This window comes from Carcharodon carcharias, chromosome 10, assembly GCF_017639515.1.
Source record: "Carcharodon carcharias isolate sCarCar2 chromosome 10, sCarCar2.pri, whole genome shotgun sequence".
Taxonomy (NCBI): Eukaryota; Metazoa; Chordata; class Chondrichthyes; order Lamniformes; family Lamnidae; genus Carcharodon; species Carcharodon carcharias.
In genome coordinates this window covers 155,291,394-155,319,231 of record NC_054476.1, presented here as the reverse complement: position 1 = coordinate 155,319,231, position 27,838 = coordinate 155,291,394, and the positions used below count along the sequence as shown (strand labels likewise).

The 27,838-nt window shown below is 40.9% G+C and overlaps 1 protein-coding gene across 1 annotated transcript in view; it reads right to left on the bottom strand.

Moving 5' to 3' along the window:
• LOC121282793 (lissencephaly-1 homolog) overlaps window positions 1–27,838 on the bottom strand; it is a 107,134-nt gene that overhangs the window by 24,122 nt on the left and 55,174 nt on the right. Inside the window, exons 5-8 of the mRNA XM_041196594.1 lie at window positions 20,329–20,535; window positions 16,354–16,522; window positions 13,569–13,671; window positions 2,592–2,820 (exon numbers count right to left, since the gene is read on the bottom strand). Coding sequence (XP_041052528.1) covers window positions 2,592–2,820; window positions 13,569–13,671; window positions 16,354–16,522; window positions 20,329–20,535 — 708 coding nt within the window. The remainder of the gene's footprint in view (window positions 1–2,591; window positions 2,821–13,568; window positions 13,672–16,353; window positions 16,523–20,328; window positions 20,536–27,838) is intronic.

The following is a 27,838-nucleotide window of genomic DNA, read 5'->3' as shown; positions in this document are numbered from 1 at the left end:
AGCATCTGCGGAGAGGAACACAGTTAACATTTCGAGTCTGTATGACTCTTCACGGAAACTACACGTCTGCTAAGACAAAGGACCCTGCAATCTCCTTTCAAATTTTTAATGGTTGAAACATTAACAATCTCAGGAATCCAGACAAAGGAATATACGCCTTTTGTCAAAGCCAAAGTGAACAGGAGGGAGTCATGTGACATGACCCCCTAGCTGGAGGAACCAGTATTGCTATCTTGCCGATCAGTATGTCATTTTCCATCAAGCGAGCAGCAGCTCAGAACATGGGCTCGGTGAATGCCTGATACCCACCTCCCTCATCTAGACCGTTTCTACTGGAACTTTTGTACCAGCACTCAAGATTAATTAATCTCTGTGCCTACCCCATCTGGAAGTAATCTCTATTGGAAAAATGAATGATCCAGCCTTCAGCCTGCCCACCTCTGTGAAAGAATACACCACTGGACTTGGATTCTCAACTCACGTGAAACAACAAGTCTTTGTTCTGTGGTCTTTGCCCTGTAAATCTGTTGTTCTCTTTCTTTTTTTGTATGAATGCACTGGGGACTACATAACACTCCCCCCCTCCCCCACTGCGTTGAGTATGAGAGAATCAACTAACCCTCTGAGTTTACCCTATCTCGAGTTTGCTGTGAGGTTATTAGTAAATTGGGTCATGTCAAAACTGAAGGGTTGGGAAATATGGCACCACTTGAAGGTGGGGGAAATCAAAATAAAAACACATCTCTGTTTACGGATGGGAGGAGAGAGGAGAAATTAGGGCTGTTTAAATTAAAATCCTTCCTCTCCGTAACAGTATCTATTTTTTGATTTGATATTTAAAGCACGTATTATAAAGGACCTAAGAGACATAATCATGAGAAATTGTTTTCTTGCTTTTGAAGCAGTGTGCTTTTACTCTTATTGCCCCTTTTACTGCCTCTTACCAACGGCAGAAAATAATTTGCCTCAAGAGAGCCCTCCAAACCCCTGGCCAAGGCCACCAAATTCAGCAGAAGCTCCATTTCACATCCATCCAGGGAGTTCGCCAATCTGAAGTTTTTTTTGGTAATATACTCAAATGAACCAAATGGCCAAATGTACGTGATCAGCTATTTAACTTTGACAATATCCCTCTTCCAACCAAGCTTTGGGGATATATTACCATTCATGGCAGTGTTTTAGCCACAAATTCATTTTGTACTTATTGATGCAAACTTCAGAGCCATTGGGACTCTCTGTTGCCTACCAATTCTTCCTGCAAATCCAAAAAAACATGCTTTTACTCTTACTGCCTCTTACCAAAGGCAGAAAATCATTTGCCTCAAGAGTCCCCTCCAAACCCATGGTCAAGGCCACTAACTTCAGCAGAAGCTCCATTTCATATCCATCCAGGGAGATCGCCAATCTGAAGTTTTATTATGGTGGCTGATAGGGGAATGACTGCAGCAATTTATAGCAGATTTTATTCATCAAACCAATAAAAATATTTTAATCAGAAAAACAGGTTCAAGCTAACACACCTATCGCACCCACTTACAATTTCTAGTAACAGCCATAGCAAAAAAGAGTTTACATTGTGAAAAGCAATTTTAAATGTACAAAGGTTTGTCATTCAATTTAACACTCTTTGCATCATTAACCATATTCAATGGATGAAGTCAGCACATGAAATAATGAAAAACACTAATCAATGAAAATATGCAATTTTCATCTTTATTTTAATAGGACTGTATTGGATTTCAAAAAAAGATAACCAAGGACTGCTGTTACCCTCACCAATTGTTTAACAACTGTATAGAAAAGCCTTAGGGAAGAAAGTGGTTTTATTTATGCATCTTGCTTCAAGTTCAATCACAGTATGGATTACTCCAGAGTCAGGGGTTATTGGCTGTCAATCATATCTGACAAAGTGACCTTAGATTACCTTCAAATGAAAATGGGTTCAGGCTCATGTGTAACTGATTGCATTCTGCATCAAATATATTTTTGGAAAGATGGGGAGAACACAGAAGAAACTCAATTATTAAGCCTGAGAAACAAAATGTTTATTAACTGTAGACTGGTTCCATTAAAATTGTCCTTTAATGCTGATCAATCTCACAATGAAACGTCTTGGCTGTATATGCAATCAGTTTCACTTATTTCAATCTTGCCAAGAATTAATTTGGGAATTCTCAATCCAATTCTCAAAAGACAAACAGAAATATTTGCAATCTGGCAGTAGATAGATAGTATTAAAGGACTTATGGATAGGCAGAGTGGAAAGTGAAATATTGCTGGGAAATACATCATAATTCAAACAAAGATCCAAACTATACCTGCCTTCTGCACCGCTTGACAAATTTACTTGAGTCATCCGAAGCATTCCCAGCAGTCACCTTTTACTAGAACTTAAAATATTTTGGATCAAGTTTAAAATTTCTTTGTACAGTACCCTTTGAAGCCAATGTAAATTCTTCTAGAATTGGTGCTTAACTACCAAAACCTTAATGCAACCAGTTTTCCTTGGAATGAGAATGGCTTCAGTTCATACTTTAAGTCATTTGTGACTTCAGATTTAAACAGGACCATTCCAACTCTTAGAATCTTACCTCAGATCCTGTTGCTTCCAAAATGGTTGGATAGGAACTCTCCGGTGCCCAGGAAATGCATTCTACGACATGTTCATGCTCTCGAAGTTCAGCTTTGCATTCCTTTGTTGCTACCACCCATACACGGACAGTCTGATCATTGGAACAGCTGGCCAAAAGAGTACCATCCTGGTTGGGTCGGACCATGCGCACCCATTCTCTATGTCCCGTGAAAGTCTTCACACAATAACTGTGAGCAAACAGTTACATTTATGAAAATTTGTAAATTAACAGAAGAAATTCATTCAGCAGCTCTTTTGGATTCCCTAATCACTAAGTTTAGAAATAATTTATATTTTAGGTATTTAAATTTTTATTCTCTGGGCTCTCACCAACACGGCTTGCTAGAGCTGAGGGTAGACAAAGATATCTTCAAGTCTTTTACATTTGTGTTTCATGCTCAGCAAATTGCTTTCAAATGCTCCCCCTCCTTAATCCATCCAAAACTTTGAAACAGTATTTCATAAATAACTAATGAAATTTTTGGTTCTCCTACAAGTCTCTGATTTGAAACGACCTTTTGAAAATTATTCAAAAGATGGTAACTTAACTTTCAATCTTATTCCCCTTTCTAAAATAAAAACCATCACTCTTAGCTTGCGTAAACAGTTGGAACTAGTTGAATGGGTGTAGCAGAGCCCTCAATCCTGTGAAGCTATTACAATTCCTTGAATTTCAAATACTGAAAACAATATGCTCTGTGCAGCGTCAGAAACCATCAATGTTACAAGTGGGCTCTGGTTCATGGGGCACTGGCACCAGTAGTGGGGCAAGTGGGGGCTGTACCATTGAGACGGTCTATACCTTATGTGTGCTGGGGCTGGTGTTCTAGCGAGCCACATAACTGGGGAAGTAGAGAGGATTTTAAACTAAGTGGTTGGGGCAAAGGATAAAATTTGGGAATATACGAAATGATAAACAGACTAGAGACAGGAAGGGGCAGAAAAATCAGAAGATAAGGCTGGACATTACAAAAATAATAAAAGGACAAAACTAAAGGCTCTGTATCTGATTGCATGTAGCATTCGAAACAAAACAGATGAATTCAGTGTGCAAATAGAAAGAAATAAGTTTGATCTGATAACCATTACAGAGTCATGGCTACAGGATAACTAAGATTAGGACCTGAATATTGAAGGGCACTTGACATTTAGGAAGGACAGGGAACTAGGAAAAGGTGGAGGGGTGGTGCTGCTAATTAATGAGGGTATGAGCATGGTATTAGAGAGGAATGGCCTAAGTTCAGGAAACCAGGATATAGAAGTGATTTGAGTTGAGATGAGAAATGGTAAATGCAAGAAGTCGCTTGTGGGAATGGTGTACAGGCTCCCTAATAGTATACGCTGTCCTACAGCGTAGTTATAGAAGAGATAACAGGAGCTTGTTAGAAAGGTACAACAATAATCATGAGGGATTTTAATCAACACACCAACTGGAAAAATAAGGTGGGCAAAGGTAGCATAGATGAGGAGTTCATGGAACATTTTCAGGATAGTTTCCAAGAACAGCATGTTCTGCAGCCAACTAGAGAGCATGCTATACTCGACCTGGTATTGTGCAACGAGATAGGCTTAATTGATAACCTCAGTGGAGGCACCCCTAGGTTGCAGCGATCATAATGGGATTGAATTTTACATTCATTTTGAGGAGGAGATGAGTTGGTCCAATGCTAGTATTTTAAACTCAACTAAGGGCAATTGTGAGGGCATGAAAGCAGAGCCAGCTAAAGTGAACTGGCAAATGAGGTTAAGGGATGGGTCAATAGAGGTGCAGTGGCAGACATTTAAAGGGCTATTTCAGAATACACAGAATAGATACATTCCAATGAGAAAGAAAACTTCCAAGGGGAGGACCCACCATTCGTGGTTAACTAAAAAAAGTTAAAGAAAGCATCAAACTTAAAGGAAAAAAAGCATACAATTGCACAAAGATGATGGCATGTATGAAGTTTGGACAGAATATAAAGAACAGGTCCAAGAAACCCTGGCATATTTTCTTATGCACTGGAAGTCAAGCTGTAATTGGATTAAGAGCAGAGTGACACCAAGGGTCTAAAGTCAGCAGTAAGTTGTTTTGATATGTTAATGAACCAATAGGAACTTCAATTAGAGTTTTACGAAGCAACAACAGGATTTATTTTGAATTGGGTTGTTGTAGTTCAAAGGCAGATGGATATATACAGATTGTAAAAGGTGTAAATAAGGTAAAGATAGATTGTAAATACAAACTTACCCTAAGAGCTAAAGTACAGTCTAATCAAATCTGTGAAGAAAACATTTCTGAAGAGATTGGTTGAGACAACGGAGAAATCAAAGGGAAGGAATGTATTTAAGGAAATACTGATGCTTATGGAGGGGTAGCTGCTTAGATCTCCCTGAAGCTAGCAGGGTAGCTGGTCAGAACTCCCGGCAGACTGGTGTGAACAAGGCCAGACATGAGGACCCAGTTGCTGTCAACCTCAGAGGACACCCCAAGAAAATATCACTGTGGTAAAGAAAACACTAATTCTATAGATTTTAGAATCCATAAGGAAAGTGGCTGAACAGAAAAAGGAAAGGTTAGCTCGGAGGGTAGTTAAGATAAGATTGGTGGAACTGTTTTAAGGTACTGTTTATTGTGTGAAGCCTTTGTTGTATTTAAATGTAATTGTGTTTTTTCCCCCTTTAGTCTTTTAAATGTTTACTTTTGTACAAAATCACAAGCAGTCAGGGACATAATTTCCGGAGTTCAGAACCGCTCTTCATACTATGCAAATTGCAAAAACCATTTTGGCAGCTGTTTCAAGTTTCCTGCTGGGATTTCAGCAGCTCAACATTTACCATCAGCCAGGCCATAACAAAATCAAAGAATGACAAAGACTAATAAGAAAGGATAAATTAGAGTACGAGAGAAAGCTAACTAGAAATATAAAGATAGAAAGTAAGATTCTCTGTGGATATTTAAATAATAAGAGTAAACAAAGTGAGTGTTGGTCATATAGAAAGTGTGTCTGGGGAATTAATAGAAAATGAGGAGATGGCAGATGAATTGAACAGGTATTTTGCATCAGTCTTTCCTATAGAGGATCATGTAACATCCCAGAAATAGCTATTTTTTTTAATTCATGGGACACGGGTGACACTGGATAGGCCAGCATTTATTGCCCATCTCTAATTGTCAAGAAGGTGCTGAGCTGCCTTCTTGAACCGCTGCAGTCCATGTGCCGGAGGTACATTCACAATGCTGTTAGGGAGGGAGTTCCAGGATTTTGACCCATCGATAGCTAAGGAACATTTCCAAGTTAGGATGGCAAATGGCCTGGATGGGAATTTCCAGATGGTGGTGTTCCCATCCATCTGCTGCCCTTGTCCTTCTAGATGGTAGCGGTCGTGGGTTTGGAAGGTGCTGCTTACGGAGCCTTGGTGAGTTCCTGCAGTGCAACTTTTAGATGGTACACTCTGCTGGCACTGTTAATCAGTGGTGGAGGGAGTGAATATTTGTGGATTGGGTGTCAATCAAGTGGGCTACTTCATCCTGGATGGTGTCAAGCTTCTTGAGTGTTGCTGGAGCTGCACTCATCCAGGCAAGTGGAAAATATTCCATCACACTCCTGATTTGTGCCTTGTAGATGGTAGACAGGCTTTGGGGAGTGAGGAGGTGAATTACACATCATAGGATTCCTAGCCTCTGATTACCTGCTCTTGTATCACAGTATTTATATGGCTAGTCCAGGTCAGTTTCTGGTCAATGGCAACTCCTAGCATGTTGATAGTGGGGGATTCAGTGATGGTAATGCCACTGAGTGTCATAAGGCAATGGTTAGATTCTCTCGTTTGAGATGCTTGCACTTGTGTGGCATGAATGTCACTTGCTACTTGTCAGCCCAAGCCTGGATATCGTCCAGATCTTGCTGCATTTGGATGTGGACTGCTTCGGTATCTGAGGAGTCACGATTAATGCTGAACATTGTGCAATCAGCGAACATCCGCACTTCTAACCTTATGATGAAAGATCATTGATGAAGAGACTGAAGGTGGTTGGGCCTAGGACACCACCCTGTGGAACTCCTGCAGGGGTCTCCTGGAACTGAGATGATTGACCTCGAACAACCACAATCATTTTCCCTTATGACTCTAACCAGCAGAGAGCTTCCCTGTTGATTCCCATTGACCCCAGTTTCACGAGGGCTTCTTGATGCCACACTCAGTCCAGTGCTGTCTTGATGTCAAAGGCTGTCACTCACACCTCACCTCTGGGGTTCAGCTCTTTTGTCCATGTTTGAACCAAGACTGTAATGAGGTCTGGAGCCGAATAGCCCTGGCGGAACCCTAACTGAGCATTAGTGAGCAGGTTATTGCTAAGCAAGTGCCACTTGATACATTGTTGATGACCCCTTCCATCAATTTACTAATGATTGAGAGTAATGGAGCGGTAATTGGCCAGGTTGGATTTGTCCTTTTTTTTCTGTACAGGGCATATCTGGGCAATTTTCCTCATTGCCAGGTAAATGCCAGTGTTGTAGGTGTACTGGAACAGCTTGGCTAGAGGCATGGCAAGTTCTGGGGCATGTCTTCAGTGTGCAAGTTTCAAGAACCTTGGATAACGAAGGATATTGTGAGATTAGTCAAAAAGAAAAGGGAAGCAGTCATAAGGGCTAGAAGGCTGGGAACAGATGAAGCCCATGGAGAATAAAAAGAAAGTAGGAAGAAACTTAAGCAAGGAGTCAGGAGGGCTAAAAGGGATCATGAAAAGTCACTGGCAAACAGGATTAAGGAAAATCCCAAGGCCTTTTATACATATGTAAAAAGCAAGAGGGTAGCCAGGGAAAGGGTAGGCTCACTCAGAGACAGAGGTAGGAATCTGTGTGTGGAGCCAGGAGAAATGGGAGATACACCAAATGAATACTTCTCATCAGTATTCACCAAAGAGAAGGACTTAGCGGTCATTTTGTCTAGGGAAGAGTGTGTAGATAGCCTGGATCATGTTGAGATCAAAAAAGAGGTGTTAGGCGTCTTGAAGAATATTAAGGTGGATAAGTCCCCAGGGCCAGATGGGATCTACCCCAGAGTACTGAGGGAGGCAAGGGAGGAGATGGCTGGGGCCTTGACAGAAATTTTTGTATCCTCATTGGCTAAGGGTGAGGTCCCAGAGGACTGGAGAATGGCCAGTGTTGTTCTATTGTTTAAGAAGGGTAACAGGGATAATCCAGGAAATTACAGGCCGGTGAGCCTTATGTCAGTGGTAGGGAAATTATTGGAGGAGATTCTTTGTGACAGGATTTACTACCATTTGGAAGCAAATGGGCATATTAGTGAGAGGCAGCATGGTTTTGTGAAGGGGAGGTCGTGTCTCACTAACTTGGTCGAGTTTTTCGAGGAAGTGACAAAAAGATAATCAACGATGGAAGGGCAATGAATGTTATATACATGGATTTTACTAAGGCCTTTGACAAGGTCCCTCATGGCAGACTGGTACAGAAGGTAAAGTCGCAAAGGATCAGAGGTGAATTGGCAAGATGGATACAGCATTGGCTTGGTCATAGAAGACAGAGGGTAGCAGTGGAAGGGTGCTTTTCTGAATGGAGAGCTGTGACTAGTGGAGTTCCGCAGGGATCAGTGCTGGGACCTTTGCTGTTTGTAGTATACATAAATGATTTGTAGGAAAATGTAACTGGGCTAATTAGTAAGTTTGCAGACGACACTAAGGTTGGAGGAGTTGCAGATATTGAAGAGGACTGACAAAGGATACAATGGGATATAGATCGATTGGAGACTTGGGCGGAGAAATGGCAGATGGAGTTTAATCCGGACAAATGCGAGGTAATGCATTTTGGAAGGTCTAATGCAGGCAGGAATTATACAGTTAATGGCAGAACCCTTAAGTGCATTGACGAGCAGAGGGATCTGAGTGTACAGGTCCACAGGTCTCTGAAAGTGGCAACGCAGGTGGATAAGGTAGTCAGGAAGGCATATGGCATGCTTGCCTTCATTGGCAGGGTTATTGAGTATAAAAGCTGGGAAGTCGTGCTGCAGCTGTATAGAACCTTGGTTAGGCCACATTTGGAATATTGCGTGCAATTCTGGTCACCACATTACCAGAAGGATATGGAGGCGTTGGAGAGAGTGCAGAAGAGGTTTACCAGGATGCTGCCTGTTCTGGAGGTTATTAGCTATGAGGAGAGGTTGGAGAAACTCCGATTGTTCTCGTAGAGCAACGGAGATTGAGGGGCAACTGATAGAAGTTTACAAAATTATGCGTGGCATGGACAGAGTAGACAGTCAGAAGCTTTTTCCCAGGGTGGAAGAGTCAATTACCAGGGGACATAGATTTAAGGTGAGAGGAGAAAACTATAGAGGAGATGTGCGGGGCAAGTTTTTTTACGCAGAGGGTTGAGTGTGTCTGGAATTCGCTGCCAGAGGCGGTGGTGGAAGCAGTTACGATAGTGGTGTTTAAGAGGCAGCTTGATAAGTACATGAATAGGATGGGAATAGAGGGATACGGACCCCGGAAGTGCAAAATGTTTTAGTTGACAGGCAATATGATCGGCACAGGCTTGGAAGGCCAAAGGGCCTGTTCCTGTGCTGTATTTTTCTTTGTTCTTTTGTTCTATTGCCAGAACACTGTAAGGGCCCGTAGCCTTTGCAGTATCTTTCACCGTTTCTTGATATCACGTGGAATGAATTGAATTCACTGAAGACTGGCAACTGTGATGCTGGGGACCGCCAGCGGACGCCAAGATGTAACATCTACTCGGCACTTCTGGCTGAAGGATGTTGCAAATGCTTCAGCCTTATCTTTTGCACTTATTTGCTGGGCTCTCTCATCATTAAGGATGGGGATATTTGTGGCATCTTCTCAAGTGAGTTGTTCAATTGCTCACCATCATTCACAACTAGATGTGGCAGGGCTGCAGGGCTTGGATCTGATCCATTGGTCGTGGGATCACTTAGCTCCATCTCTTGCTGCTTATGCTGTTGAATGCACATAGTCCTGTGTTGGAGTTTCGAATCAGAAATGGAAGACAGGAAGTCAGGAAAATTACAAACATTAGGGAAGCGGGCTTTGAGCAAATTGTTGGAGCTGCGGGCTGACAAATGCCCTGGTCCTGATGGACTTCATCCTAGGGTCTTAAAAGAAGTGGTGAGCGAGATAGTCAATGCATTGGTTTTAATTTTCCAAAATTCCCTAGATTAGTTTGGAAAATAGCAAATGTAACTCCTTTATTCCAAAACTGAGGGAGACAGAAAGCAGGAAACTATAGGCCAGTTAGCTTAACATCAGTCATAGGGAAAATCTCAGAAGCTATTAAAGGTGTTATAGCAGGGCACATGGATAAAAACAAGGCAATCAGCATAGTCAACAAGGTTTTGTTAAAGAGAAATCATGTTTAACCAATTTAGTGGAGTTCTTTATCCATATGTGCTGCTGATACTGTGGATGTACTGTATTCAGATTTCCAGAAGGCATTTGATCAGGTGCCACATCAAAGGTTATTGCCAAAAATCAAAGTTCATGGTGTAGGGGATAACATTGGCATGGATAGAAGGTTGGCTAGCTAACAGGAAGCAGAGTGGGCATAAATGGGGCTTTTTTTCTGGTTGGCGGGATGTAACGAGTGGTGGGATCAGTGCTGGGGCCTCAGCTTTTCATACTTTAAAAAATGACTTGGATGAAGGGGCCGAAGGTATAGTTGCTAAATTTGCTGATGGCACAAAGAGAAGTAGGAAAGTAATTTGTGAAGAGGACGTAAGGAGGCTACAAGGGACATTGATAGGTTAAGTGAGTGGGTAAAGATCTGGCAAATGGATTATAATTTGGGTAAATGTGAAATTGCCTATTTTGGCAGGAGAAATTTAAAAAAAAAAGCATGTATCAAATGGTGAGAGATTGCAGAGCTCAGATTGAGAGGGATCTGGGTGTTATAATGCATGAATCTCAAAAGGCTAGTTTCAGGTACAAAGAATTAGGAAAGCTAATAGAATGTTATCATTTATTGTAAAAGGAATTGAATATAAAAGTAAGGAGGTTATGCTTCAGTTGTACAGGACACTGGTGAGACCACATCTGGAGTACTGTGTACAGTATTGGTCACCTTAAGGAAAGATGTAAATGCATTAAGCAGCAGTTCAGAGAAGCTGTACTAAGCAATCAGGAATGGGCAGGTTGCCTTATGAGAAAAGGTTGTACAGGATAGACTGATATCCACTGGTGTTTGGAAGAGTAAGAGGCGACTTGATTAAAACATAAGAGCCCGACGGATCTTGACAGGGTGGATGTGGAGAGGATGTTTCCTCGTGGGAGAATCTAGAGCTGGGGGCACTGCTTAAAAATAAGAGGTCATTTAAGACAAATGAGGAGAATTATTTCTTTGAGAGGACTGAGTGTCTTGAGAGCTCTCTTCCTCAAAAGACAGTGGAAGCAGAGTCTTTGAATATTTTTAAGGCAGAGCTAGATAAATTCTTGATACGCAAGGGAATGAAAGGTTATCATGGGCAGCTAGGAATTTAGAGTTGAGCTTACAATCAGATCAGCCATGATCTTATTGAATGGCAGAACAGGCTTGAAGGGCCAAGTGGCCAACTCCTACTTCTAATTCGTATGTTACAAATAAGGTGGTTACAAGTGGACCTATTGCCAAAGGGGGGATGCCGGTCATTAATAAACCAGACAGTAAAAATGTTCCCCTTACCAAGATAGCAATCAATAAGATGAATTGTAATAAATATAACCAGTAGCCAGGAAGATGACAAACAGTGTCTAGAGCAACAATAACATTTTAAAAATTGTAATGGCAACAGTCTTGGTGACCTCACTACCTTCTTCAGTCTGCAGGTGAAATCAATTTAACTGCTCAACCGATACCATTTCCTGGGGATTGTTTTCATTATAACGGTAGTTGATTAGCTATCCACCTAACAGTAAAAGGACCATAGAAGGTTACAGCACAGGATGTTGCCATTTGTCCCACTAAATCACTGCCGATTCTTTACTGGAGAAATTCTGAAGTCTTATATATTTCTCTACTTCAAATATTTATGCATGCAATCACTCCCTTTGGCAAAGTATTGTGTTTTCATAATTTTGTTTAAGAAGTTCCTCCTAAACCCTCTCCTCACTATGATAATTCTATATTGATGACCCCTCGTCATTGACTCCCCCATCACAGGAAACTATTTACTCTCACCAAAATACTTGGGATTTTGAAAAACCTCCATCAAGTCTCTTCAACCTTCACTGCTCTGTGGAGACAGTCCCAGATAGTCCCCCTCATTCTTTCTGGAGGTATAAGTTTCCATACCAGGTGTCAACCTGGTCAATCTGCGTTATAGGTTCTCTAATGGTTCCCAATGCATTTTCAACAATTCATTGCCTAAAACTACTGACAGTATGCTGTGCCTAAACAATGTTTGCAAAAATTGATAATTACTTGATTCTTGTACTCTATGGCCCATTTATAATACCCAAAATATTAGGAGCTTTTAACGGCTTTATTTACCTGCACTCAGTAATTATATTTTTGAATACTTGTATAAAAACTCTAAGCGCAACCAAAATTATATTTGTGCATCCATTAAAAGCATAATATTAAAGTTATGCTGGTCCAGGGCTAGCATTCACCTCCTTAAAAAGGAAGTCAAACAGCATAAGTAATATTTGAAAACCAAACAAATCCCAAATATACTATATAATGCTTTTCAAAGCATCAAGTGAATTTAGATGTTGAACCATAAAAAACTCAGAAGTTGCTAATGGTAGCTCCACCCTGATGTGCTAACCAGGGAATAAACTGCAGAATAAATTATTCATTTTGATATATACAAAATATTACATGTAACTTCCAAGGAATACCTTTACTGTTGGAATTATCAAGGTAGACAACTTCCATAGTTAAGTTAACTGATTTGAATACATGGCACTAAGGTTCATTTCAATTTAGTTACTAAGGTTACTGCACATAAAATTGCTGCTGAACAAGTGTTTACCCCCAACATCTCATCCCGTTCCATGGCATCTTCTCACGCAATCGGAGGTGGTGTAACACCTATCCACTTTATCTCCTCCCACCTTACTGCCCAAGGACCCATACACGCCTTCCAGGTGAAGCAGCGATTTACTTGTGCTTCTTTCAATTTAGTCCACTGTATTCACGGCTTAAAATGCGGTCCCCTCTACGTTGGGGAGGCCAAACACAGGCAGGGTGACTGCTTTGTGAAACATCTTCACGTAGTCCGCAAGCATGACCCTCAACCTTATAGTCACGTGCCATTTCAATTCACCATCTTGCTCTCAAGCTCAGGTGTGCGTCCTTGGTGCTACAATGTTCCAGTCAAGCCCAGTGCAAGAACAGCACCTCATCTTTCAGAGTCTTCTGACCTCAACAATGAGTTCAACAATTTCAGACCATGAATTTTTTTCTCTCCAAGTGCCAGTCTGTGTCTTGTTCTCATGTTTATGCTTTCAGACAACACTGACCTTTATTCTATTTACACATTTTATTTTGCTTTCAGACAGTGCTCAACTTTATTCTACCACTAACAACCATTCTTAGAGCAATGCTTTGTCTTTAATAAAATTATTACCACTCCCTTTGCCTTGTGTTCCAAGACATTTGTTATTTAATCTCCCCTGCCTTCTAACCTACTCCTGATCTTCTCTTTTGCTCCACCTGCCCCTCCGTTTTTTCACCAGCATAAACCCATCACATCCCAACCTCGAGTTCCAAAAAAGTAATATTGGAGTCAAAATGTAAACTGTTTCTCACTCCACAGATGCTGCTGCTGAGTCTTTCTAGCACTTTGTTTTTATTTCATATCTCCAGCATCCGCAGTATTTTGCGTTTATTATAGATTCTACATATAGTCTCCACAGTGACAGATCATCTTCTACAATAGTGTCCAAAATGTATTGTTCTGAAATTAAACTGAGTTTTTAAAAAATGTATTTTGTTTGTCCACTTACCCAGTTTGCACCTCCCACATTTTCATGGTTTTATCCCTTGAAGCAGACACTATATGATCTCCATTAGGCATGATAGCTACTGATGAAATATTATGGTCATGTCCTAAAAGTGAAACAGGATTAAGTTAGTTTGGGATTAAAAAAACCAAAATGCCATTAGCATTCAACAGTTCAGACAGCATCCGAAGGAGAAAGAACATTTCAAAAGCAACCCATTATAAACACTGAAAAACGGTCCCATCCAAAAACATTAATTCCTTCTCTTACATGCTGTGTATTTTGGCCATTTTCAATCATTCTGCATTAATTCTTTTTCTTTAAAAAACCACCTTAATACACAAGCACTTGCTAGTCTTAGATTCCTTTTCTTTCGAATATTCTTATTGCCACTGCGCTGCTAAAAGGTTTACACTTTTGAAAGACCTACTCTTATATACTGTCTCAGCAATTTCAGAGATATCCTAAAGTACTTTAAATATACTTGATAGTGTACACAAGCACTTCAACCAGTGAGAGCATGGCAGCTCGTAAACAGATGGAATAGCTAGCCTGTTTTCAGTGGTGCTGGTTGAAGGCAACTGATCTTATTCAAATAGTACCATGTCCACTTAAAGCGCTCTGATAAGTAAACCTGACATTGGCAGAACACCTCATTCGAAGGGCAGCAACTCAAAAGGCAGTGCTCCTTTCAGTACTGCACTAGATTGTCAGTTTGGTTTATATACTCAAATCCTGGTGTAGTGCTTCAACTCTCTGCCTTCCAACTTGGAGAGAGAAAAGTGCTACCAATTAAGCCTGGCTGACAGGCATTTAATTTTCATTATTCTGCTGGAATTACTGTGGGTATACAAGTCTGCTCTGCAACTCCTGTAACATTCAAGAGATTTTTAAAAATCATACAACACATGACAAATGAATACAAATATCCTCAAAAGTTAGTTTCATGTAAACTAGTTGGAAAAATAATTACAATTGCTGTAATGTCATTCATCCTGCAATACATTGGGGAGATGACGATAATGTTTCCAACGATGTGTTTACATTCCTGTGGGGTGTCATGCATCATCAGACCACATTGTCAGTAACCAATCTAGTTATGCAAGGATGGCAGGTTGAGTTTGTGTTCATGAACATAATTAAATGGACAGTAATCTTTGCAAATAAAACTGTTTATTATATTTCAAGGGTGAATAACCAGGGTCGTCATTGGCAAAGCTAGATGTAGCACAAAGCAAAGATGAAATGGAATTTTTGACTTTGTATCCTAACACTTTTCTTGTTGGAGTCTACTCTCTTCCTGAAAATGTGTTGAATCACAGAAGGCAAGTATGCAAGTACAACAAGTAATTAGGAAAACTAATAGAATGTTATTATTTATTGCAAGAACAACTGAATACAAAAGTAGGGAGGTTATGCTTCAATTGTACAAGGCACCAGTGAGACCACATTTGCAGTACTCTGTACAGTATTGGTCAACTTATTTAAGGATGTAAATATGTTGGAAGCAGTTCAGACAAGGTTTACCAGGCTAATATCTGGAATGGGTGGGTTGTCTTATAAGGAAAGTTGAACAAGCTATGCTTGTGTCCGCTGGAGTTCAGAAGAGTAAGAGGCAACTTGATTGAAACATATAAGATCCTGAGGAGTCTTGACAGGGTGGTGTGGAAAGGATGTTTCCTCTTGTGGGGGACTCTGGAACTAGGGGTTACTGCTTAAAAATAAGGGACACCCATTTAAAACAAAGATGAGAAGGAATTTTTTCTCAGAGTCCTGAGTCTTTGGAACTCTGCTTCCACCACCTTTTCAGGAAGAGAAAGTTTGAATATTTTTAAGGCAGAGGTGGATAGGTTCTTAGTAAGCAAGGGGGTGATAAAGGGTAGGTGGGATGCAGGTTTCAGGTTACTATCAGATCAGCCATGATCGAATTAAATGGCGGAGCAAGCTTGAGGGGCTGAATGGCCTACTCCGGTTCCTTGTTCATAAGTTGTTGGCAACAACAGAACGAACCAGCAAAGGAGGACTGCAAACACAAGTAGAACTAACTAAACCATGGTTCTTCATATTGCAGTATGGACAATCATTGCTTAAACAACCCAAATTCAAAATCGTGCTATTTCCTGGATAGCCCCTCTGCCTCAGTGGAATTCTAATCGTGCATTCAAAATTTTAATTATAGCCATTAAAGTCAGCACAGCTACTGGTAAACAATTACAAAAGCATGAAACAATATCTAAAAATGCATTTGGACAGCAGTAAAATTGCAGTGTGTAGAACTGGGCGTACAATCCTGTGTGTAAACTGCAACTGAGCTCTTGTGAAGATGTGTTCTCATTGTGGAAAGGGGTCAGGGAGCAAGGCAGAAAGAATTCAAGACATGACACTCAAAAATACTTTCCCACACATCCAGTGACTATTTTTATTTCGAAGTGGTAAACAGCTGGAAGTATATAGTATAGGATTTCTGGAATAGAAATGCTGCTCAAAGCAATGTGTAAAGGGTAAAGTTGTCAAGCAGGAATTTCACCATAATAAAATAATAAATTATTTGAAAAATTTGCAAAAGCAGTGCACTCGAAAAATTCTCCGTGGTCTTGGAATTATCATTTTTGACAGTGATGAATGAAATTTACTATTAGATTCATAAAATACTATTCTGCTTAAGATGCAATTTATGGAAAAATTGATTTTTACCTGCTTCACAAAAAGGATACTTAAGCTTATCTTACAATGCCACCACCTGCACCCCCACCATCCCCCCACTCCAAGAAAAGAAATCAACTCTTACCATGCATGGTCCTAATGCATTCAAAGCTCTGAAAATCCCAAAGCTTGATGGTCATATCAGCAGAGCATGATGCCAACAGTTTGCCAGTCTGATCGAAGGAGATATCTTGTACAGAGTCTGTGTGGCCTTTCAGTGTACGTTCAAAATCTCCAGTCTCATAGTCCCAAACCTATCAGGTGAATACAAAACTAGAGTTAACAAATTGCACGATTGTTTGCCAATTTTACGTTCTCTCATTTACACACAGCAGGAGAGTTCACCATCTTTGTGAATAATTAATTCTCTTGAGTACTGTTCCACAATATAATCCATGCTATCGCTGAGGAAGTAATATCTGAAGTGGTATCAAATTGTTATGCTGGGTTCCAAATGAAAGCAAATCAGGTTTTTCATTTATTCCAAATGGACTTGCAGGCAATTACTCTTCTGAATAAAATTTCTATCCAAGACTAATGATATGCAAATAGAAAGTGGTAATTAGAAAAATCAATTGCTAATTTAAGTAGTTTCATAACTATCTGCTGGATCTTATTGTAGGTTATGGCACAGTCTTTCTATTGAAAACTGTAACTGGTAATGTAGCTCAGAAATAAATTATTTATTTACAACAAATTCTATTCAAAAAATTTCAACAGACAAATCATTGTACTTATATGGCAAAAAACATGAGGTTTTAAAAACCATAGGACTGAAAGGCAAAAGGAACCACCTCTTCAAAATACAAGTTCTTGCCTTTTTCCTTTCAATACCAGCATACTTTTCTTTTAAAAAGCAGCTTAATCTGCTTCCAGTCTTATGGGCATAACCAGTGTAATATGTATCTGTACTAAATACTGAAAGCAAAGAAAGAGGATTGTACTGCAGGCAGCATAAAATTTAGAGAGTTACAAATTGATATCCCTATGCAGGAAGTTGTGGGGAAAGCTGTAAAATTTCCATGACATTTGGTGGGCAAAGCTGTGTAGATCCAAAGATTCTATTTCATGACAAAAACCAGAAAGTGCTGGATAAGTTAACAGGTATGGCAGCATCTGTCTCAGAGATAAACAGAGTTATGTGTAGAGTTGAATATGACTTAACTGGAACTGATTCAAAATGTTAGCTGTTTCTCTCTCCACAGATACTGCCAGACCGGCTGAGTTTTCCAGCACTTTGTTTTTATTTCAGATTTCCAGCACCTGCAGCCTTTTGCTTCAATTTTGTAATGAGCTTCCACTCCGGTTAGCTGGTCTGTGATTCCTGCTGTGAAATTTGCACATGTGGATGGTGGATGAGGATAGTTTCGAGCTCAATTCCTTTATGAAATAGCCCAGTACGTTTCTGAAGGTTGATGCGTGAACAGACACTTGGAGGCAAGCTATGGAGCTGCACTTCAGATTTTAACAGCTTTCTTAAAGGAAGCGATTGGAGAATGGAGGAAGCCTACCAATAGCATTTAATGGATAAAATCTTGTCTAAAAAAAGGCCAAGATGCTTGAAATTATTCTATGTGCAGGGCTTTAAAATTGACCATAAAAATAAATCCACGAGTCAGGTTTTTCTGCAGCTTAGAAACCCTTTCAACCAAAATTTAGAAAAAAAACAGCACAGAGATGGCATGTTATAAAACCCACAGATTTATTATTGTCCTGATAAAATTCACCTTGATAAAGAAAATTCTGTGCCAATGTGGTGGCCATATTAATGAATATTTCTCATCTTGGAAACAAATGTTCGCTTGCTTCTAAATCGGCAGCCAACTCATCCTTCCACAAAAGTTACAAAATGTATTGATTGCCATCTCTATCATTCCTTCTTAATAAATACTAATCTACATGAATATAGATCTATGGAGGTTATAAAATAATGCAAATCGCTTCCCCCTTTTCCTACTCACTTCATTTAATATTGTAAAGTATTAGGGGGAGGGGGCAGGACAGGTGAATAGGACACAGATATTATCTGTCAGCCTCAATTAAAACAATTGTCTTTTTTTGAAAGGCAAATGCTGTAACAAAGAGCCAGAAGAGGAGGATAATTTTACTCTATAATTTGGACCTGTACAATTAGAAAGGCTTAAAACGCATTTATATTCTTACTAGACATCATTTAGCAAGCTAACCATATGGCGATCTTCAAGTGATGATTCCCTTAAGAATTCTATACTTGATAATCAAAATTGCAAGCACAGCATAGAGAGATGTCAGAAATTACCAATCTTGCAGAAGACTTGCCTTCCTGGAATAACTTGCCTCCATTACACAGCAAGTCTAAGAATGCATGCATTATTACACCATTTTCACTTTTAGGTCCTCGGACAAAGTAGGGTAACCCCTGTACACACCAGCCTACGCCAGTCAAATTGCTCTGTGGTAGCATGAGTTCATGCAGCAAAGAAAATCACTGAACAAATGTTAAGGAAAATAGAAGTCAATCTGAACTGTAAGCAATTTGTCTTACAATGCTGCAACAACATACAAATATTTTGCTAAAGTCAGGATACTGTTCAGGAAACTCCCTGCAACATAAAAATCTACTGTTGTTAAAAAGTACCACAAAAATACTACAAAATGTTCTTGTTCCTCTTTTTTGTCATTTCCACAACTCCTCCTGAAGATGTAGTGTCCTTAAATGGTCAAATTGTTCCTTGCCTTGATTAGAACAGGAGCCACCAGTTCGCAGTATGCATACACATGTCACGTGAATATAGAGTTGGGTCAGGCAGTGATTACCCTCCAGTTCAAAACCTGACATTCATTGTCCAAGATCATGCAAGGATAGACATTTGGGGATAAAATAAAGGGCAGCTGGTGTGCCAAGTACGAAATCAGTGCCTTAAGGAGTGATGGGTAGAAAATTAACCAAAGAGCTAAAAAAAAATTAGACATGCAATGTTAAACTGTAATAGCTTTAAAGCTATACAATGATTTTCAAGAACATCATACACCTGGGAGCAATTATGAGACAGTAACCATAGACTCCTTCAGCTAACACCAAAGCACAATTCCAACCAGGTGTATTGGCCAACTGAACTAAAAGCATATAATTCATGTACTACTGAGCATAATGTTTTCAAATTTTACGCAGCTGTTGGGTGTGTGGTCTGTCTTGTGCCAGTACTGATTGGATATGCACACTGTATCCAATGTTTACCATATCTTTGATGCCCTTTCATTACCATGTTTAGGGATCAGCAATAACCAAGCCACCATAAATGCACATTTACAAAAAAATCTACAGTTCTCACAAATGAGAAGAACTCATTTGCCCAAAAGGCATACCCTACTCCTTGTTTGTCATATAGAATTTCCCAACTCATGAAAAATAGACACAACAGTAAACACAATGAAAGCTCTAGTTTTTCCTCAAAACAGAGATAATTAATGAAGTGCAGAAATTTAACTCAGTTAAACCTCATTCGTAACTCTGCCTAACTACTTCAAAAAGCTACCTGCCTAGGGTATCCAATTATTACTCTGAAGATCTATTTCAGTAAATATGACTGTCACACATGCTGTCTAATTTAAATCACCTGTAAACGAAAGTGAAGGAGTCTCACTTGATCTTTTAATACAATTGCTTAATTCAGACAGGATAATAAAGTCTCCTCAACCCTTCAGTAAAAAAAACTCCATTAACAGTAGACAGTATTTTTATTATCCAAAGTCAGTACTTGCAAGAATACTAATATTGTTATGCGCAATTAAAGAATTGCAAATTCCAAACTCTCATACTTCAAAAACAGTTCATACAAAAAGATGCTGTACTGTCTGAATTTAAAAACTGTACTGTAGATTAATATTTTCTCAAATGCATGTTCCATTCAGAGCCAGTTAATCTCTCATCATGGGTATGGCTAGTTAAGCAATGGATCCAAACCATAATTTGGAAACAGTCTATACCTGGAAGTAGAATTAGGCACATTTGTCCTGTGGCTAGGCTTAACTTCATTTAGATATTTTTTAAAAATATATTTTCATTCAAAGCATTCTTTACCTTTATTGTGGCATCTTCAGAGGCTGATACCATGACACTGAAGACCGGATGGAAAATGACCCGTGTGACTGGACTTCTGTGCCCACTCAGAGAGTATCTTTCTGGGGGACGTGGGATCCATTCTTTTGGGTCACGCTTTTGACCCAGAGGGCCAGCTGAAGTGAACTCCTCTTTTGCTTCGTTGAGTTTGGATTCTAATTCCATAACCTTTTAAAACAGAATTAAGTAAATCTCTTCAGGATTTTAATATAATTCAGGAAAGGTAAGTTTATGGGGATCAAACCTCGAAACTTGGAAGCATAACTGGATGAAAAAAAGTGACAGTCCTAGCGGTAGCAGTGTGAGAAGTCATTTCCATTAGGATGAAAATTTAAAAAGGACATTTTGAGAACACGAAGCAACAAGGGACACTTCACTACTGAGCGTGGGTAAATACCTCATGGAGTACAGGGCCTATTACATGCAAGAAAAAGTATTTTGTAGCTGTGAGATAAACAATTTTTTTAAAAAAAGGTCAAGTGATTTTAGGGAGAAATTTCTTATATTTTCAAAACACAAGACCTGTATGTTGAGTGTTTTGAGAGAGGAAGCTTAATATAAATAATTTATTCTACTAGATATTGAACAACTTCCTTATAAGGGAAATGCAATTTAGGTAACAAATTAAGACCAAGGTTTAGTTCGGTAACAGGACATCTTCCTTATTCCCAAGCTGCTACAATCTCTCAGAACGCAGAATTCAAGCAAACTAAGTTGGTCTCTTTCCACTGTTCATCCTCCAAATGAAACTGAACAGTACGCTTGGCTAAATGTTTCTGGATTGTAAAGGTGGCACATCTATAAAAAAGACTGCAGTCAACAAAACAATTGCAAGCAGATAGGTACACTTGAATCAATTTGAGACATTCATATAACTCAAGGGCTTGGATTTTAAAAGGATGGGGAGCAGTGGCATAGTGGTATTGTCACTGGTAATCCAGAGACCCGGGGTGATATTCTGGGGAGCTGGGTTTAAATGGTGGAACTTGAATTCAATAGAAATATGGAATTAAAAGTCTAATGATGACCATGAAACCATTGTCGATTGTTGTAAAAGCTCATCTGGTTCATTAACGTCCTTTAGGGAAGGGAATCTGCCTCCTTACCTGGCATACATGTGACTCTAACCCACAGCAGAGTGGTTGACACTTAAATGCCCTCTGAACAAGGGCAATTAGAGATGGGCAATAAATGCTGGCCTAGCCAGTGAACGATGAAAAAAAATTGTGAAAAATGTATATGAAATTGAAAATCTCATCAAGCAAACCCTTATTTTATTAGATGCCATTTCAGGAAAGCTGAATTTTGATTTGCTGTCTTCTAGATTAGATTTTCTCAAAGGGTGAGGGACATTTGTGCCTGCATTTTCCAGCCCCCTGTGCAGCAGGTTTCCCACGGTGGGGCCGGCAAGCCATTGAAATTTCTGCTCACGGCAGCGGGACTGAAGATTCCGCTGGCATGAAGGGCAGAAAAATGCTGGTCTTGGAATCAGATTCCAGAGGTTCTTAAGGTTGTTTTAAATGCGCTTTTGAAAAATTAAGAGACTTTAGCCTTCTTTGGGGCTGCCTAATGGCCTGAGAGTCAGAGACAACACTGGAATCTTGTAATGACTTGAGTTTTTTTTTGGCATTGCTCATGAGCTGGGTGGTAGTACATGAGTTAAGGTCAACAAAAGTGGGGACATGGACCTGATGGTGTTTTCTTCTGACAACTGCCCAACAAATTACATTAGGATGTTACGTTGCCTCCCTGGTGCCAGGGTCAAGGATGTCACAGAGCGGCTGCAGGACAATCTTTTGGGAGAGGGGGAACAGCCAGAGGTCGTGGTCCACATTGGGACCAATTACATAGGTAGGAAAAGGTTTGAGGTCCTGAAAGCAGATTTTAGGGTGTTAGGAAAGGAATTAAAAAGCAGGACCTCAAGAGCACTAATCTCAGGATTACTCCCAGTGCCACGTGCTAGTGAATATAAGAATAGAAAGATTGAGTAGTTCAACAGGTGGCTGGAGAATTGGAGTAGGAAGGAGGGTTTTAGATTTCTGAGGCATTGGGATCGGTTCTGGGGCAGGTGGGACCTGTGCAAGGAGGACCGGTTACACCTTAACAGGAGTGGGACTAGTGTCCTCATAGGGAGGTTTGCTAGTGCTGTTGAGGAGAGTTTAAACTGGATTGGCAGGGGGATGATAACCTGGGGGGAAATCCAAAGTGCAGAGGAGAAAAGCTGGCAGTGGGAAGTAGTGAAGTATCAACTGATAATGAGGATATGTCAGAGTTGCACCAAGGTAGACAGAATACTCGGAGAGTTTGATAGAATTAGAGCAAACAACACAAATTCATTAGATGGGGTCAGATAAGCGGGAAAGTAAAAAAGCCTAAATCAGGGCTAATGTGCATAAATGTGAAAGTATGGGATGCGATTAATAAGACTGGTGAACCGCAGGCACAGATTGACAAATGGAATTATGTTATTATGGCTTTAACAGGGACCTGACTCAAAGAAGGGCCAGATAGGGTGTTCCACATGTTCCTGGGTACAAGGTGTTTAAGAGAGAGAGAGAGACAAGAAAGGAAGTGGGGGAGGGGTAGAGTGACAATATTGTACAGTACTGGAGGGAAGGGATGTTCCAGGGGGGGGTCAAGGACAGAATCTGGAGCCAGTCAGAGCAACAGCAGGAGTGGAATGAACCTGGGGGTGAACAGTGCCGGCAGATCTTTTCAGTAAAAGCCTGAGGGTCGAGGCCCAGATCGAGCCAGGCAGAGCAGCAGCTAACCCCAACAGGAATCCCACCAGAATTCGAAATGGCTGACAAAAGTGATGGCAGCGCAAAGCAGAGAGCTGATTGGTAGGTAGTGGGTAAGTTTTTTTTCTCCACTTTAAGGCTACACTAAGGAAAGGTTCTAGCTTTGTTTTCTAAAAAAAAATGGAAGAAACTTAAATAATTTTCTACTTGGTTTAAATTTACGGCAAGAGTATTTTAACTGGAGGTATGGCAGGTGAGCTCAGTCCCATGTGTTGCATAGCCTGCAGTATGTGGGAAGTCTTAAGATGCTCCTGGCAATCTGGATGACCACATCTGCAGGAAGTGCCACCAGCTTGACCAATTTGAGCACTGGGTTTTGGAGTTTGAGTGTTGGCTGGAGGCACAGCAGTGCAACCATGAAGCTGAGAGTTATGTGGATAGCATGTTTTTAGATGTGATCACCCCACAGCTTAAGTGCAGTCAGAGAATAAATGGGTGACCACCAATCAAAAGAAAGGAGACAAGTAGGTCGCCAGGAAAGCCCCAGAGTGCATTTCACTCAAGAACAGTTTTTCTGTGTTGGAAGGCAGTGGGAATGACGGTTCCTCTGGGGAGTGCAGCCAGAGCCTAGCTGCATAAGGCAGGAGGAGAAGAGCAATATAGCGGTAGGAGACTCAATAGTGAAGGGTACAGACAGGAGTTTCTGCGGCCGCAGACATGACTCCAGGATGGTGTGTTGCCTCCCTGGGGCCCGGGTCAAGGATGTCATTTGAACGGCTGCAGGGCATTATGAAGGTTTTGGGGGGGGGGGGGGAGAGGAGAAGAGGGGTGTGCGAACAGTCAGAGATTGTGGTTCACATTGGTACCAATGCCCTAGGTAGAAAGAGGGATGAGGGCCTGCAACAAGAATTTAGGGAGCTAGGTAGCTGATTGAAAAGCAGGGTCTCAAAAGGTTGTAATCTCTGGATTACTTCTGGTGCCACGTGCTAGTGAGTATAGGAATAGGCGGATCGAGCAGACGAATGCGTGGCTGAAGAATTGGTGCAGGAGGGAGGGCTTTAGATTCCTGGATCACTAAGCTGGATCACTAAGTCCATTTCTGGGGAAAGTGGGACCTGTACGAGTCTGACGGTTGCACCTGAATCAGAACGGGGCCAACATCCTTGCAGAGGAAGAGTTTAAACTAATTTGGCAGGGGGATGGGATACAGAGTGAAGGTATAATAAGGGGTGATGCACAGGCAAGTGTAGAAGAAAAACCAAGTCAGTCTGGAAGGCAGAGCATATATAGTCAAGTTAAGACACAAGGGAGCATGACAAGGCTGGATGGCATTTATTTTAACACAAGGAGTCTTGTGAATAAGGCAGATGAGTTGAGGGTGTTGATTAACACATGGTGATATGATATCATTGCTATCACGGAGATGTGGTTGAGGGAGGGGCAAGACTGGCAGCTCAATATTCTGAGGCACAGAATCTTCAGGCAAGACGGGGGGGCAGAGGGTGGTGTCACAATATTGATCAAGGAGTCAATTACTGAAGCAGGGAGGGAGTGATATCTTACAAGGTTCCTCAAATGACGTCATATGGGTAGAACATAAAAACAAAAAGGGGGCAATTACATTGCTGGGAGTGTATTACAGACCCCCAAACAGTCAGGGAGAGGTAGAATGGCAGATATGTAGACAAATCTCAGGACTGTAAAAATAATAGAAGGGGATTTCAACTTCTCTATTATTAACTGGGCTAGACAAAGTGTGAAAGGCTTAGAGGGGCCAGAATTCTTAAAATGTATCCAGGAGAACTTAAGCCAGTACATAGTAAGACCTACAAGAGAGGGGGTGGTGCTGGACCTAATTTTAGGGAACGAAGCCGGACAAATGGTAGAAGTGTCAGTGGGGGATCATTTCGGTGATAGTGACCATAACTTAAGGTAGTTATGGAAAAGGACAAAGATGGACCGGAAATAAAGGTTCTGAATTGGGGAAGGTAGATTTTAATATGATAAGACAGGATCTGGTCAAAGTGGACCGGGAGCAGCTACTTGTAGGAAAATCTACATCAGAGCAGCAGGAGTTATTCAAAAAGGAAATGCTGAGAGTGCAGGGCCAACACATTCCCATAAAGATGAAGGGTTTGCCCAACAAGTCCTGAGAGCTGTGGATGTCAAGGAATGTACAGGATTGTATAAGGCAAAAAAGGGAAGCTTATGGTAGATATAGAGGGCCCAAAACAACAGAAACCCTAGAGGAGTATAGAAAGGGCAAGGGGGTTACTTGAAGGAATTAGGAGAGCGAAGAGGGGGCATGAAAAAATACTGGTGGGTAAAATAAAAGAAAATCCAAAGGTATCTTAGAAGTATATTAAGGGCAAGAAGATAACCAGGGAAATAGTAGGGACCAAAGTTGCAATCAGAGAGGAGCTGGAAGGCATAGATGAGGTTTTAAATGAGTACTTGGTATCTGTATTCACTATAGAGAAGGACAGTGTAGGTATAGAAATTAGTGAGGGGGGGCTGCGATATACTTGAAAAAATTAGCACAGAGGGAGGAGATATTAGAGGTTTTAGTGGACTTAAAAATGGATTAATTCCCAGGCCTAGATGAGATGTATCCCAGGCTGCCGTGGGAGGCAAGGGAGAAGACTGCAGGGGCCCTGACATTAATTTTCAAATCCTCTTTGGCCAAGGGAGAGGTGCCAGAGGATTGAAGGACAGCTATTGTGGTACCATTATTCAAGAAAGGCGGTAGGGATAAATCAGGGAACTATAGGCCAGTGAGCCTAACATCAGTTGCACAAAAACTTCTGGAAAAAGTTCTGAGGAATAGAATTAATCTCCACTTGGAGAGGCAAGTCAAGGATAGGCAACATGGCTTTGTCAAGGGGAGATCATGTCTAACAAATTTGATTGAATTTTCCAAGGTGGTGACTAGGTGCATAGATGAGGGTAGTGCAATTGATGTAGTCTACATGGACTTCAGTAAGGCTTTTGACAGGGTCTCACATGGAGACTGGTTAAGAAAGTAAGAGCCCATGGGACCCAGGGCAATTTGACAAATTGGATCCAAAATTGGCTTAGTGGCAGGAGGCAGAGTGTGATGGTTAAAGGTAGTTTTTGTGGCTGGAAGTCTGTGTCCAGTGGCATACCACAGGGTTCGGTGCTGGGTCCCTTGCTGTTTGTAGTGTACATTAACAACCTAGGCATAAATGTGGGAGGTATGATCAGTAAATTCGCAGATGACATGAAAATTGGTGGTGTGGTAAATAGCAAGGGGGAAAGCCTTAGACTACAGAGCAATATAGATGGGCAGCACAGTGGCAAATGGAATTTAATCCTGAAAAGTGAGAGGTGATGCATTTTGGGAGGACTAACAAAGCAAGGGAGTACACGGTGAATGGTAGGACCCTAGGAAGTACAGAGGATCAGAGGGACCTTGGTGAGCATGTCCATAGATCCTTGAAGGCAGCAGACAAATAGATAAGATGGTTAAGAAGGCATATGGGATACTTGCTTTTATTAGTCGAGGCATTGAATACAAGAGTAGGGAGGTTATGATGGAGCTGTGTAAAACATTAGTTAGGCCACATCTGGAATAGTCTGTGCAGTTCTGGTCACCACACTATAGGAGGGATGTGATTGCACAAGATAGGGTGCAGAGGAGATTCTCCAGGATGAGAACATGCACGATTGGACCTGGTTTTGGGGAATGAGTTGGCCCACATGGATCCAGTATCAGTAGGAAGCCTCTAGGGGACAATGACCACTGTATCATAAGGTTTAGGTTAATCATGGAAAAGGACAGAAAACAATCTGAAGCAGGGATAATTAATTGAGGGAAAACCAACTTTGATGGGATGAGAATGCACCTGAGCAGAGCGAGTTGGAATCAAATGTTGGCAGAAAAAACAGTGGCTAAACAATGGGCAACCTTCAAAGGAAAAGTATTGCAGGCAATGTCAAGTTATATTCCCTCAAAGGGGAAAGGTAGGACAAATAAATCCACAGTGGATCCCTGGATGACAAGAGAGATAGAGGTAAAGATGAAATGGAAGAAGTGCGCGTACAACAGATGCCAGGTAGAAAACACAATGGAGAATCTGAGAGAAGAGTCAGAGAGGAAGTGAAGAAACTAATAAGAAAAGCAAAGAGGCTGGCAGCAAACATAAGGAATTCCAAGGTCTTCTATAAGTATGTAAGTAATAAAAGGGTGGTAAAAGAAAGAGTAAGGCCAATTAGGGACAAAAAAAAAAGGACTTGCATGTGGAGACTGGAGAAATAGCGGAGGTGTTGAACGACTTCTTTGCACCAGTCTTTACAAAGGAAGAGCTTGCTACTCAGGGCGAGGTGAGGGAGGGGGTAACTGATACACCAGAAGAACATACAATCGAGAGTGGTGGTGTTGGAAAAGTTATCTTTATTTAAAATAGATATGGTGCCAGGACAGGGTTGCACGTCCAAGGGTACTGAGGGAAGTGACAGAGGCACTAGTGATAATTTTCAAGTCTTCCTTAGGCATAGGGGAGGTGCCAGAGGACTGGAGAACTGTGAATGCTACACCCTTGTTCAAAAAGGGATGCAAGCATAAAACTGGCAACTACAGGCCAGTCAGTTTGACCCCAGTGCCAGGGAAACTTCTGGAAACTATAGTATGGGATAAAATTAATTACTTAGGCAAGTGCAGGATAATTAAGGAAAGCCAACATGGATTTATCAAGAGAAAATCATGTTTA